Source organism: Mobula hypostoma, chromosome 14, assembly GCF_963921235.1.
Source record: "Mobula hypostoma chromosome 14, sMobHyp1.1, whole genome shotgun sequence".
NCBI classification, from domain to species: Eukaryota; Metazoa; Chordata; class Chondrichthyes; order Myliobatiformes; family Myliobatidae; genus Mobula; species Mobula hypostoma.
In genome coordinates, this window is record NC_086110.1 from 28,511,174 (window position 1) to 28,526,917 (window position 15,744).

General features: G+C 39.5%; 1 protein-coding gene across 4 annotated transcripts in view; it reads right to left on the bottom strand.

Annotated features, from left to right (window-relative positions):
* The window catches only part of rbl2 (retinoblastoma-like 2 (p130)), a 133,945-nt gene that overhangs the window by 33,109 nt on the left and 85,092 nt on the right, over positions 1–15,744 (bottom strand). For all 4 annotated transcript variants that reach the window (XM_063066876.1, XM_063066875.1, XM_063066877.1 and 1 more), the window contains 7 exons: positions 14,455–14,567; positions 14,022–14,125; positions 11,577–11,714; positions 10,103–10,267; positions 2,392–2,503; positions 1,637–1,912; positions 356–624 (listed from right to left, as the gene is read on the bottom strand). In XM_063066876.1, the coding sequence (XP_062922946.1) occupies positions 356–624; positions 1,637–1,912; positions 2,392–2,503; positions 10,103–10,267; positions 11,577–11,714; positions 14,022–14,125; positions 14,455–14,567 (1,177 nt within the window). The remainder of the gene's footprint in view (positions 1–355; positions 625–1,636; positions 1,913–2,391; positions 2,504–10,102; positions 10,268–11,576; positions 11,715–14,021; positions 14,126–14,454; positions 14,568–15,744) is intronic.

The following is a 15,744-nucleotide window of genomic DNA, read 5'->3' on the forward strand; positions in this document are numbered from 1 at the left end:
GCCAGTTTAGCATTACCAAATCAGGAAAAAAATCTCCTCTGTAACCGCAGGATATTATAATGAAAGAAGGGCTTTGTTTTTTGCCCCAACAGTATATTTGCTATTTGCACTTACAATTTTATCATTAGAAAAAAATCATCTAATGTCCTCCTTTGAATAAGGCATTTGAATTTGAAAGTCCATGACATCTAATTGATAACAACAATCTGATTCTCAATAATCCAAGAATGAACTACTTAAATTATGTAATTTCTTGTTATAATGAATGTAGAATCTAAAGCTGATGAACATATAAGTGTTTATTTCCCTATGTACCTCAGCATAAAAACACTTCAACATTTATGAAAAGTCATACCTTTCGAAAGAACAGCGCAATCGAGCCTGTCTTTTTGGGTCTGCTGATTACTCCTCCTTGGTGCTGGCTTTGTTTTTGGCCTGGGGAATGTTGAACTGACACCTGCCCAGCAATCGGCAGTGAAGTGCCAGCTAACTGGTGACTGCCCAAACTACTGGCAAGGTTCTGGGCTGTAAGAGGTTGAATGGTACTTGTCACGGACTGAGCCTGTCCAGAGACATTGAGCTGAACCGGAATGAAGGTAATGCCTCCATTTTCATTTGCAATACCTGAGATGAAAATTAAAAAAAAATAAAGACCTAAAGACCAAGCATAGAGATAAATCTCTTAACAATATTATTCTAACAATAATGGTAAAAAACCTAAGAGCAAGTATGAATACATTTCATAACAATTTCTACCTAAACATGCCAAGGTATAAAGGACAAGAAATTATTTTTCTTCCCACAGTGAGAACATTTACTGTCTATTCTTGATTGCCCCAAAGATAATGAGACAGTTAAGGGTCAATCACATTAACCAATTAGGGCAAGGTTGGCGGATTGCTTCCAAGGAGGACCTTAGTAAACCAGATGGGTTTTAATAACATCTGCTTTCCTGATACTGTATTTAGTTTTAAATTTTAAATGTATTTATTAATTCAAGTCTAAATTCCTTAGTTGCTATGGTGGTATTTGTTTTATTTCATTTAGAGTTGCAACGTGGATCAGGCCCTATCAGCCTACCAAGCCACGCCACCCGGCAACCCACCGATTTAACCCTAACCTAATCACAGGGCAATTTGCAATGACCAATTAACCTATTAACCAGTACATCTTTGGACTGTGGGAGGAAACTGGTGCACCTGGAGGAAACCCACACACACAAGGGAAGAATGTACAAACTTTCTTACAGAGAACACCGGAATTGAACTCTGAACTCTGACACCCTGAGGTGTAATAGCATCACACTAATTGCTAAGCTATCGTGCATTCAAACTCTTGTCTTTGGATCAATGATCCAGAACTGACAACTGATCCTGCAATATAATTATTGTGTTCGCAAATTAAAATGCAGCAAAACCAGCAGATGGAAAGAAGAGAATTCCACACAAGTTCTCAGTAATCATTTCCTGTAAATATCATTCTAAATCCTTGTTCATAATACTTCAGCTGGAAAATTCCTCCTTGTACACAACCAACAATATTGAGAAGGTTCATTTGTGTTAATAGCTACAGTCTCATGGTCAAATTGTGTGAAATGCAGGAAATGTATACTTAAACTCAGTTATAAATTACTTGCCTTGAACTGGAATTGTGACTGTTTGTCCATTAGTAGCTGTAACAGTTGCAGTTGCCATGGTTACTAATGTCTGTCCCGGGACATGAGAAATGGACACAGTCTCAGCGGTCACATTCTGAACTGGTACGGCATTAACAGTTTGTTGCTGGGAAATCCTAGGAGAGTTGGTTGTCGAGTCTGGGTTGTTGTCATTATCTACAAACAACCTCCTCCTTGCATTACTTGCTGTTGGAGAGCTGTATCGATCATGAAGCGTTGTTGGTGATACAATGGTGTCTAAGAACAAAGCAGAGACAGCATTTGGGTAGTAATTGTTGATAGAATAAATAAAGTATCTTTCAGATGTAATTATTTTCTCTTATCCAGTTTCTGAGAAAGGAACTGGAATTTTCGTGTTCATGTTTGTGTAGCATGATTGATAGGATCTTTTTTAACATCCTGGGCAAAATCAAGGAAATCTGGATATACTGTAGATGGAACTGAAATACTTTTGCAAACCTTTGTTTATTAGTAAGCACATCGACTAATTCAACCCAAAGATCGCGTTTAATGTCAACCAGGTGACTTACTTTAAATGTATGAGAGACTGAGCAGCAGAGACAACTCACAAAATCCATGTATATGATTCCTGCGGGAGACATAGCACACTTGTGGGACGTAATAATGAAAATTTGCTTTACCTGAAGGTACCAACGTGCCTGTGCACACCTAGTCTAACCAGACAGTAAGCCATAGCTTTAGGTTGTGCTCCATACCTATCCTGCCACTCTCAGCACGAGCTTCCTTTAGTCTTGAATGAGTAATGGGAGAAGACATCTCATTGTTGCCAGCATTCTCCAGATTTTCAAAATAATGTGGTGCCATCACCTAAAGAAGGAAACAAATTCCAGATGGATTCTGTTTGTTGCAAACGCACCTAAAACATTGTGTCCTACTTCCCTCACAGTTTTTCCCACCAATGAGAAACAATATATTTTTTCTGAAAATATGTACTTTTCATTCCATTGAATCACTGTGGGGAGAGACACATGAACTTGGATGGGATATTCATAAATTCCTAAAAGCAGCAGGACGGGAGGTTACAATAGCTAAACAACATTGTGGTCTACCTTTCCTTTGATAGTTGAGGCACAAAGGATATGGGTGGGAAGTTATGACAGAATGGATTTGATTGCACTAGACTAAATACAAAGGAGTCTTGCAAAGATGCTTTCAGGGCTTAAGAGTTTTAACCATGGTCAAAGTTCAAGAGTTTGATATATGAAATTATTAACAATAATTTTCAGGAAAGATAAATACGGTCTGACATTTCAGTGAATCCATGCACAATAATTTTACACATCTCAGTCTTGGAACTGAATTATCTCTCAGACCCAAGAACCATTTTATAAGAACATAAGAAATAGGAGCAGGAGTAGGCCATCCGGCCCATCGAGCCTGCCCCGCCATTCAATAAGATCGTAGCTGATCTGTCCGTAAACTCAGCTCCATCTACCTGCCTTTTCCCCATAACCCTTAATTCCCTTACTATGTAAAAATCTATCTAATTGTTTCTTAAATATATTTAGTGAGGAAGCCTCAACTGCTTCCCTGGGCAGAGAATTCCACAGATTCACCACTCTCTGGGAAAAAGCGAGTTTATTTGAGGACTCTGCTCTTTTCACTTTTGTACACTAACTTCACTTGTAATAGATATATTGACAGCTGCACAACTATGAAGTGAAATAAATTTATTAATACATCATGTTTCCTTGTTAAGCAGTCAGAGGTCAAGGATCACTTCCTTCCATTCCAACACAGTGGGTTCTGAAGTGCAATAAGGGCAATGTGGGACCACTCCCCCCCCAAATACAAGGCAATAGATACTTAGCAGGGCAAGTGGGTAGGTGTTTATGAGGTGGTGTTTACTTCTAGCATTTACTATGGGTTTCCGTGTGCTCTCAATGAATGAACTCCAGGTTTTCAATGCCATCCCAAATGCTCCTTCTCCAGTTTGAGCAGTTTGAGTTCTTGGTGATGTTAAATTTCTTAACAAAGCATTGAGAACATCATTGAACCTTTACCTCTGCCACACTGGCATTGTTTGCTGTGATGAACTTTTATGTTTCAGGAGTTTGATGTTGTGCTAGAGTATGCCAAACTATACTATCGGAGCCAACCAAACATTGTTTTCCTAAGAGAGAGCTGTGATATTGACTTACTTGCACAGCCAGTGCATTTATCATACTTTGAAGAGAGGAAGCAACAGTGTTTGTAGTTCCATACAACTGGGCAAGGATTGTGAACTCTGAGCCTGTTTGAGGTCTTGACTTTTAAAACCTTTCTTCAGATGGTCAAAGACTGTGCTGACATACTGACTGCAATGGTAAACATCATTATCAATGTGTTTGTTAAGGGCACATTTGATTTGGTATTATATTGTGAAAGCAGTATTGAATAGCAGCAGCATGCTGGCTGAGGATCTGTGGTTTATAGATGCTAGGTACACTTAACAACAAAGAATTTGCTTCCTGACTACTTTTGGGTGTATTTTATGGATTTTGGGCTGCTGATCATGAAAATCACCATGAATTTTCTCTATCACACACTATTTATTTGTAATCACCTATATTTTTTATTTCAATTCAAAATTCAAGTCAATTAAAATTTTACCCACAATATAAGCTGAACTATTTTCTAACTTGTCCAGCCACGCCTGGGTGTGCTTCGGCAGGATAGGTACTGCATGGCAGGAGAGGGTTTAGAAAGGATATAAAAACATCATATACACTTTATTCTATGTATTGTGTTTACACATATATTGGTTTGTGATCACATTGATGCGCATGCTCTATGCGCGTAGCACATTGTGTGTACTCATTATAATAAAGTAATTGTATTTTCAGAAGTAATTGTGATAGCAAATGTCTCACCAATATTGCAACAGCCCCGATACTTTCTGTTATATTTGCGGTGAGTATACACTTAAATCTCAAAGATGGAGCATGACTCCTCTTATTAAGAAAGCCCATGAGCTCTACCTTGGATGTAAAATTGGCGACCAGGACAAAGCCTGGGCTCCTCACTTTTGTTGCACAACATGTGCTGTTGATCTTCAAGCTTGACTCAGAGGTATTTGGAAGTCAATGCTGTTTGCTGTCCCGACGATATTGAGAGAGCAGAAGGATCATGTGACAGATTGCTACTCTGTCTGACCAGTGTGTCTGGTTTCTCTTCTAAAAACAAGAAATCCATTGAATACCCCAATCTCCCTTCAGCCATGTTGTGTTGCATGATGATAGTCTTCCAGTACCAAAGCGCCAGAGACATGGAGTCTTGAGGAGGCAGATGAAGATGCCGTGATGCACAAGCCAGGAGTGGAAAACAACACTGATACTGATACAGATTTTGAACCCTTTACATCGAGTGAGTCTCATCTGATAACTTAATCTGAGTTAAGTGACCTGGTCAGAAACTTGGATTTGTCAAAGGCAAAAACAGAACAACTGGACTCAAGACTGCGACGATAGAATCTGCTGTCATCAGGCACAAACATTTCCGTGAAGGAGTTTGATATTTACGACAGATGTTATTTCCGGAATAACCAGTGCCAGGATTAAGCAAGGCATTTTTGTTGGTCTACAAATGAAACAGGTCATCAGTGACAGACAATTCAAAGTACTTCTAATGGGACCTGAGGAAATTGCTTGGAAGGCACTCAAGGATGATGTTGAAAATTTTCTTGGCAACTACAGTGCACCAAACTACCTGCAGCTGGTTGACAACATGCTTTAAGCATACAAAACCATAAACACCAACATGTCACTGAAGATTAATCTTCTGCATTCCCATGTGGACTTCTTCCTTGCAAATCCTGCCTCTGTCAGTGATGAGCATGGTGAAAGGTTTCACCAGGACATTGCGGTCATGGTGCAATGGCATCAGGGCAACTGGAATCCATAAATGCTGGCTGATTATTGTTGGACACCTAAGCAAAAAGCCTCAGGCACTGAGTACAAATGAAAAACATCAACAAAATATTTTTAGATTAGTTGAGCTATGCGAAGTGTCAGTACAGTCATGCAATTAAATGCTTTATACTCAATAAAAGTTATCTTTTTGTTTCCCCAAATTCATACTTAATACAAGTAGTCAGAAATTATATTTGTGTTCAGCTTCAAGTGGTCTATCATAAACAAAAAAAATTCTGAGGAAGCAACACTTTTGAAAAAAATTTGCAGTCCAGTGTTTTCAGACCATTCTCACAAATGTCTCAGTGAACAAATTGATGATGTCTTGGAAGCTTGACCTCCAAACAAAAAGCATGCATGAGAGTCATTTGCATTTATGCAGTTCAATGGCAGTTCAGATGACTGATTCCAAAAGCAAAGCAGCATAGGTTGGACAACATCTCATTTACCCCGTTACTAGCATCGTAATAGGAGGAAACTTGTTAGGAGTTGAGGTGTAGCACTGTGCTAGAAATCCGAAGACCAAGTGTTAGGACGCACTTACATTGACGCAGCCTTGTTTTATGCCAGTTTGCATTGAGACAGCATCCGTTCTGGACCTATTGGTTAACATGACGGTCTACAAGCCACTTTGTAGCAACATTAAATGGAAGCAATTTTTTTCAAGCAGCCTCATTTCAGAAGGATGCTCCCCAATGCCTCTTGACTGACATAATCAAGGATTTCTGTGAGGTAGATAAAAACCATGTATTGTGGTTAATGCAGGAATTGGAGCACAGTGAAGATGATACCCATTGTGCCTCTAGGTGGACTCAATCCACTTTGCGGTCTAGGAAACTGCTCTTTAGCCAGTGAGAGCAAATGACAAAGACCCAGGTGTGTCTTTCCTTGTGGCTAGCAGCATGAAAACCTCCCTGGAGATGCTGCGGCTGATATGTTCTGTTTTTGAAGATGTTTTGTTTCTTGAAGTTGGTCACAATCACAGCATCTTTAAGTCCATTGGCATATGGGAAAAGAGGCGATGAATTTATGATTGAGATCTTTTCCTCCAAGATTTAGAATTTCAAGAGGGATACTACCTTTCACCAAATCACATTGGTTTTCAACTAACATATGGTCATTCCAATTACTTTTTTAGTTAAGGTTGATGATAATGTTGGACCAGCTAATTAGCCATGGAGTGGAGTCAAGCATGCTCACATCAAGAAAAGAGTCACAGATGATCAGATCTTCAACTTGTCCCTTCCAACAGTGGCCTGCCCCACTGTCTTCCTAATAAATTCACCTCCATTCTTACAGCAATAAGGGCCCTTAGGCTGTAAATGACACTAAAGACAATTGACACCGAACAACCGGTGTAGGCCATTATTGCAGCAAATAGACGACCACCTGCGCTTGTAACAACACATGAAAAAGGAAACTAGGCAAATCACTGGTTTGTTCTGATTCATCCTACTACCCTGTTGTATTTGTAACTCATGGTCACACAATCTCCTGAGAAAAGAGAGTTATGAGGAAAAAAACCTTTAGCTAACTAAAAGAAAACTCCAAGTAATTCCATTGCAGGTCCTATTGAAATCAAGGGTAGGACAGTATCTTTCATGAGCTAAAATCTCAAATTACAGTTAACCATTGATTCCCATATAAAGCTTAAAACCCAAGACCTCTCTACATTGATCCCCAAAGTAAATCCATACCACCAGCATGGTGACAATGGTTTTGAATACCATTTCATGTTAACTGCACATGGAAAATCATGTTGTAACATATTATAATCTATTCTTGATTCCCTAAGTAAAAACTTGTTGTCACCTCTGTTACCATACTTTGTGCATAACTGAGGCTCAATTAACTCAACAAATTGGGCCTTCTAATATGTGTTATGTCAAAAGCCTATCACCCTGACGTCCAGCAAGCACTATTGATCTTTAAACACGTCCTGAAAACAGCCTTCCATAAATGTTCTTTCAAATGACTAACTCTCAACTTCATCTGTGGAGATCCCAAAAAAAGGTGTAACCGTGCCATATCAATCAGTTCCACAGCATTTACCCCATTTAAAGTCAAGTAATGCTGTTGAGTGGAGAGTTTACAGAGTAGGAATGGGCCACTTAACTCTACACTGCAGTATATTCTGCTACCACTTTGTTCCTGCTGTGTATTGCCATACACCATGTTAAAAAACAAATAGGACAGAAACTCGAGATATATAACTTTGAATCACTGCCGGCTTTAAAGTAATATTTTACAGTTATTGTTCTAATTGGTTGGGAAGAACCTGAGGAAAAAATGCTACCTGTGCTGAACAAAATCATGGAGCCAGGTCCAACATTTGCACAATTCTGTATATCAGGTAAATAAGCTTAGAAACACACTTCTGTCTTGTACAGTTGAATACCAATGAAAAACAAAAAGAGTGTTGGAAAAGCCTGAAGCTTTACTGAAAGCCTCACAAATTCTGCATTTTTCATTCTGGGTCGTCAGAGTTTTGATGTAACGAAGCGTGGGGGATCCTGGACAAGAAAAGCAGTTACAGAGGCGTACTGTGCTTGCTTGGTGTCATTTGCAGCATTTTGTTTTATGTATGGCCTGGTCTATCCTTCGGCCACTCGCGTAGAAGCAGGCTGTCACCGCACTCGATTAAAGGAGGCCTACCTGGGGAGATCCCAGTCGACTATCAGGTAAATGCCTCGGGTAATTCCACATTAAGTGGACTCCCTACAGTAACCCGGTAACCTTCACCCGGCAACCCATTCATTACAATCTGCTGATTTCTTTATCAGTTTACTAATCAACTGCCCCATTTCTTCTCTGATTTACTGATTCATCATGATCTTCCCAAGCACTTCAAGCACTCTTCCCATCAACTAATTCTGATTGCCAATTGCATTCACAACCCCAAACACTGGTTCAGACTGCTTCTTTCTCCTCTTACCTCCACAACACCTGGCTTGACCTTCGATGTAACTTCTTTTCTTTCACGTACTCTGTAATAATAAGCCAGGTTATGGAACACCTTGCGTGTGTCTGGGGTGGTCAGTAGCAGACTGACTGTGTTGCTGAGTTTCCCAGCACTGGGTGGCTCCATGCCAAACATCCAGCGGTCTTTATACAGTGTGCAGTTCCTAGCCATAATTTTATGCTACTATACTTCTCCCTCCTCTCCTCCCTTCCCACTAATTGTTATATCTAGTTGTGTAGGGCAGCAGCAGTTTTGAGGTCTCAAATGCTTTCTCCAAAATAAACATGGTTTGTAGGACAGTCAGAATCATAATCAGAATCATGTTTATTATCACTGGCTTGTGACGTGAAATTTGTTAACTTAGCAGCAGCAGTTCAATGCAATACATAATATAGAAGAAAAAAATAATAAGAAGCAAATCTTATTCAGTATACTTTATACAGTATACGTATATTGAATAGGTTAAAAATCGTGCAAAAACCAATAATACTATATTTTTTTAGAAAGTGAGGTAGTGTCTAAGGATTCATTTAGGAATCGGATAGCAGAGGGGAAGAAGCTGTTCCTGAATCACTGAGTGTGTGCCTTCAGGCTTCTGTACCTCCTGCCTGATGGTAACAGTGAGAAAAGGGCATACCCTGGGTGCTGGAGGTCCTTAATAACAGACGCTGTCTTTCTGAGATACCACTCCTTGAAGATGTCCTAGGTACTTTGTGGGTTAGTACCCAAGATGGAGCTGACTAAATTTACAACCATCTGCAGCTTCTTTCGGTCCTGTGCAGTAGCCCTTCCATACCAACTAGTGATGCAGCCTGTCAGGATGCTCACCACGGTACATCCATACCAGGGTACCAGGTTCTGCAACTTTTCAATCAGGATTGTGGGAATTATGGTATTAAATGCTGAGCTATAGTCAATGAATGGCATCTTGACATAGGTATTAGTGTTGTCCAGGTGGTCTAAAGCCGTGTGGAGAACCATTGAGATTGCATCTGCCATTGACCTATTCTGGCGATAGGCAATTTGCCATGGGTCCAGGTCCTTGCTGAGGCGGGAGTTCAGTCTAGTCATGACCAACCTCTCAAAGCATTTCATCACTGTAGATGTGAGTGCTACCAGGTGATAGCCATTAAGGCAGCTCAAATTATTCTTCTGAGGCACTGGTATAATTGTTGCCTTTTTGAAGCAAGTGGGAACATCCGCCCGTAGCAGTGAGTGGTTGAAAATGCCCTTGAATACTCCCGCCAGTTGGTTGGCACAGGTTTTCAGAGCCTTACCAGGTACTCCCTCGGGACCTTCCACCTTGCGAGGGTTCACTCTCTTTAAAGACAGCCTAACATCAGCCTCTGAGACAGAGATCACAGGATCATCAGGTGCAGCAGGGATCCCTGCAGTCATTGAAACATTTAACTAATGAAAAACAGACCAATCTAATGTGCTGTCTTACTATTGCAATTTATTTCTTACAGACCAATGGCTGTAGCTTGTGGTTCATAAATTTTCCATAAATGTAACCTATGAGTGACCTACAATTAATTCAGGAGTAGTACTCACTTCTTCACACGATGGAACCTTGTTTTCTGAGTCTTTAATTCCATCCCAAAGAGGGGATTCTTGCTTCCATGCAAAGTTTTCCAGGATTGTTTCTTCAATATAATTCAGATGCTTTACTACCTCCCTGAAAAGACCATCCTCTGCTCTTATGAGTACCTCTATCACCTATAAAAAATGGGCATTCAGCTTTAATAAAATATATAACAAAAAAATTCCACCACAATGTATACCAAATAACTTCTCATTGTGGCCAGCACCCTAACTGTATCTGGCTTATTACAAAGTCTTTTCCACAAGCGAATAAATTCCTTATAATCAGGAATAATTTAACATTTTGTAGAACATTTCACTTAATGGTTTTAATAATTTATATTAAAGACAAACATTTGGATATCACTGAAATACTAGTGCAATACAAAAAGTTGAAGATGCAATTCTAGATCAGAAAAGAGTCTGACGAGTTTAGGTATGGAAACTGGAAACAGGATAGATTTATCTTATGAAGTTCATTTGAAAAATAAACATTAAAAAATCTTGCTTATAAATGGAAATAAATATCCTCTGACAATCTAAAGCATGGCCAATATCCTCCAAACAGTTAAGCGCCCTCAACATTTTCCAGGCTGAATCATTTGTTATGACAGTTCTTTGCTTTGCCTGAGGATGAAGACATCAGATTAGCAAACTATATAGGAAGCGCTCCCTGTACTTTTAAGTGATATCTTTCTCATATTGTCAAGATCAGTTAAAATTTTTACTTTTATGTAAATAAAGCATAATTCAAGTTATTAAGACCCCTCACATCACTGCAGATTATACCTAACAGATGCCAATCAGGAAGAAGGGCTAATACAAGAGAGAGGTTACTCCATCTGATTGCTGACTCTGTGGGGGCTCAGCCAGTGGACAGTGGGGACCCTCTGGCATCTCCTATCATCTCCTTCAAGGCTCCATCAAGACTACTTTGTGAAGCTGTATTTTAATCAGGCTTCTATTTATCAGGGAAGAATATTGCTGGGAATCTGTGCTAACTTCAAAACCACTTTAACGTGGTGCTCAGACAAGACATTAAGTGAGTTAAACCCAATGAGCAGCCAGAGTCAGTTGTGGTTAAAAGGAGAAATTCCTAAAAGGAGCACTGCTTTATTTATAACATGCTGAGTAAAAAGTCAGGGAACCGGGGTATCTATATAATGCTGCTGAGATACATCCCAGGATGCGCTGGGACGCAATAGGTGATGTAACCTGACATGTCTTCAACACCTGAAACTGGGGCTATCTACATAGCATCGAGTTTAGAGTAGAGAATACCACAGTACCAATCAGGAAGGAAGAACACATCTTGATTATAAAAATAATAAATAGATAATTACCATAATAAACACAGAATCTTTCTTCAAGACATTACCCAAAGGTAAAATCTTGGGTTTCTTTGTGGAGCATTAATTTAAGAAGGAAAATAAATATTGATTACCTTGTAAAAATGATAGGATGGAAGGTCATAGATATCAATGATCCACGAAAAATCTCCTGGTGGTTTATAGGAAAAAATAACTATTTCAAGGCAGCAAGCCAGAAGAGACCGATGGAATATATCTTGTTCCAATATTCCCTGTGTGAGGACAACAAGGGGAGATTTGATAATGGTATACAAAATTACAGTACAGATAGGGTAAATGCAAGCAGGCTTTTTCCACTGAGGTTGGGTGAGATGAGAACTATAGGTCATAGGTTAAGGATGAAAGATGAAATATTTAAGGGGAAACTGAGGGGGAATGTCTTCAATCAGAGAGTGGTACAAGTGTGGAACCAGCTGCCAGTGGAATCAGTGGATGTGGGTTCAATTGTAATGTTTAAGAGAAATTTGGATAAGTGCATGGATGAGAGGGGTATTGAGGGGTACGGTCTAGGTGTGGGTCGATGGGACTGGGCAGAATAATAGCTTAGGATGGACAGGATGGTCCAAAGAGCATGCTTCCATGCTGTAGTGTTCTATGACTCTAATATGAGTTTGCCATAGTCTACTGAAGATAAACCACAAACATTGAGCATTGGATTGATTCCTCATTGTACAAATCACAGTCTGCAGTTTGCCTACCAGGAGCACATTGGAGGTGACAATGCTGTCATTTACCTTCTGAATAGAGCCTACTCCCATTTGGATAAGCAGGGCAGCACTGTGAGGACCATGTTTTTTTGATTACTCAAGTACCTTCAATACAATAAAGCCCTCACTGCTCGGGGAAAAAGCTCTAAGCAGCAACGGGGCTCCAAAGGGGATGATATTAGCTCCCTTCCTGTTTACCATGTATACCTCACCTCGGATTTTAGATACAACACTGAGTCATGTCATCTGCAGAAATTCTCTGATGACGCAGCAATAGTTGGATGTATTAAGGGAAGATGGGAGGATGAATACAGGGCTCTGGTGGAGGATTTTGTCAAATGGTGTAAGCTGAATCATCTGCAGCTCAACATCAGTAAGACAGCGGAGATTATGATGGACTTTAGGAAGACTAAGCCTGCACTGCTTCCTGTCACTATTGATGGTGAGCACGCGGATGTGGTGAGGACCTACAAGTACCTGGGGGTGCACCTGGATGACAGACTTGAGTGGAGCACCAACACAGAGGCTGTGTACAAGAAGGGCCAGAGTCGCCTCTACTTCCTGAGGAGACCGAGGTCCTTTAGAGTATGCAGGCCTCTCCTTCACGTGTTCTATCAGTCTGTTATTGCCAGTACAATCTTCTATGCAGTGGTGTGCTGGGGCAATGGCATCAACACAGGTGATGCACACAGGCTCAATAAACTGATTAGAAAGGCTGGCTCTGTTATAGGAGTCAAACTGGACACACTGGAGGCTGTGGTAGAACAAAGGACCTTATGGAAAATCCTGGAAATTCTGGACAATGTTTCTGACTCTCTGCACACCACCTTGGCTGAACAGAGAAGCATTTTTAGTAATAGACTAAGACAACTGTGCTGCTCCAAAGAGCGCTATATGAGGTCACTCTTACCCTCGGCCATGCGGCTCTATAATGAGTCAACCTATAGCCGAGGAAGTGATGACCCCTCCCTCCTATCAGACTGTTTGAGGTAACTTATTTTTATTGTTTCTTACTTCTCTTCTAATATTGGTATATATGTGTATCTTTGCACTTGTAATGCTACTGTGACAATGTAATTTCCTTTGGGATCAATAAAGTATCTATCTATCTACAATTTTTTTGAAATTTTCCAGTCCACCCTTTATGGGAGTTCTATCTCATGGTAGTTTATTTCTTGTAGCTATTCTTTATAACTATGATATTATTTTCATTAAGCAATCGTTGAACTAACTCATTTGTGGTAAAAAGGATGCAAAAAAAGCAAAATGCTTTTTTTTACAAAATGGGTAAAAACACCAATCCAGAATCGGAACAACGAACTGCTTTTTAAAAATGATGCAACTTCTTTATGTCCATTTTAAATGAAGGAGAAACTGTCACAGTTTCCAAACTTCAAAAAGTAACAGGCTTGACTTTATACTTTCACTGAAATTTTACTCCAGCTTTAGAGTACGTATCAGTAAGTAGTGCCTATAACCTACTTGGAGTATCCAAAGAAATGGTATCAAATGAAGGTGGCAGCCAAAGGACTTACTGTTCTGTAATAACATTTAAAATGGACCAAGTTGTTGAAGTGCCTGCCAATAGCCAAATCATTATGTACAAAATTAAAAAGTACTGCAAAATGACAAAGGCAAAAGAGAATTGAAACTCAATTAACATTTTGATATGCTCCTGGTGGGCAAACTATCTGAAAAGCACTCACAATTTGTGTAACAGTTCAATCTAAAGTTGATACTTTTGTGATATTAACACAATAGTAGTAATATCCAAATTTAACAGACTTCAAAAATATATTAATTTATACTTACAGTCAGATCTATTTCTCCTAACCTTCTCCTTTCTTGCTCAATCACTGCTTCTAAAACTTTGTAGTACAGAATCTCTGCTAGCCGAAGGCGTTTAGTGGCATAGTCTGTGTATAAAACATGTATCTTAACAACTCTATTTTGCACCATTGAAAGCAATTCCTAATACATAATTTACAATAGAAATATAAAAACTTGTTTCTTAATAATACTATAATGAAAACTGTATCACTCTCAGTTATTTGAAAATCGAAGCAACTACACAGATTATGACACAACATATCATGACTTGGAGGAAGATGGGATGTAATGAATACTATTTATATGTTAAAAATCATTTTTAACATGGAATAATGCACTAACTATACAATGTAATGAAAAGTGCAATTGGTAAGCATAGTCCTCCAGAAATATGTTCTGCACCATTTCTACTAACCTATTGAGAATCCGGAGTGATCCTTGGTGGATTGTGTGTAATGATGACAGAATATTTCACCCATCTCCTGAACTCTGTTCTGGACAGACTGTGTAGGATCTCTGGAGCAAGACCTGATGGAAAAGTATACACAACATCATCCTCTGAGCAACTGCCTTTTGAAATAATTTCCAGTTTCAATCAAAAACAGACCGGTCCAAACCATCTATCCATTCTTTCCCTAACTCTCTTCTATCAATCCCCTGAACTTTGTTTTCTAGGCATATGCTCTAAAAATTTATATTCTACATTCCACTGTCCAATCAATTAATATAAGATCATTTAATCATGTATGCTCAGATAAAAAGGGGAGGGGAGGGAACGTCGAGTCAGACCATGAGAAGCCTGCGTCGGGCACTTTCATGCCTTACAAGGTGCAGACTGGAAGTCTGTGTGGGGCTCCACTCCTCGCACAGACACTAGAGCAATGTGTGGTTAAGTGCCTTGCTCAAGGACACAAACATGCTGCCAACAGCTGAGGCTCGAACTAGCGACCTTCAGATCACTAGACGAATGCCTAAATAAAAAAGATAAAAAAGAACTTGGAATTATCTTGATCTTTTACATCCATATGAATTTTGCAAACCTCTTTTTGTCCACTGAATTACCTTTGCCCAAGAGATAAGATTCAAAGCAGATATCCAGTTTATCAACAAAGTGGATTACTTTTCATCTCCATGATACACCCCATCTCCACCTCACCTCAGCTTATCTAACGCTTAGATCTTCATTTGTCTAATTTTTATTTTAAAGTTCAGAGTTTTTTACTGTAAACTTGAGCTCAAACAAACCCTCTTGCCCTCATCAGGTTCTATTCATCCTTCACCTCTAAATTCAATGATCTATGGTGGTGCTCAAAGTGACAATATTCAGATCCTGTTTTCAGCTTTACTCTATGACAGGGGTATTCAGCCTGGTGACCACCAACTCACTTGCTTAATGGTACTGGTCCATGGAATAAAAATGGTTGGGAACCCCTGCTCTGTGACATTGTCCCCTTTACAATGAAACCTTAATAAACCTAAAATTCTCTGAGATGTCTCTGCTTCTTAAAGCTTAAATTTTTGCACCTCCCTGGTTTTAATCACTTTACTACATTCGTCATGCTGCCAACTGTTATGGTCCTAAACTTTGCAACTCCCTCCCAAAATCTCTTCATTCTATTTTCTTGCTGCATTTCAAAGGCAGAGACAGATAGGTTCTTGATTAGCCAGGGCATCAAAGGGTATGGGGAGAAGGCAGGAGAATGGG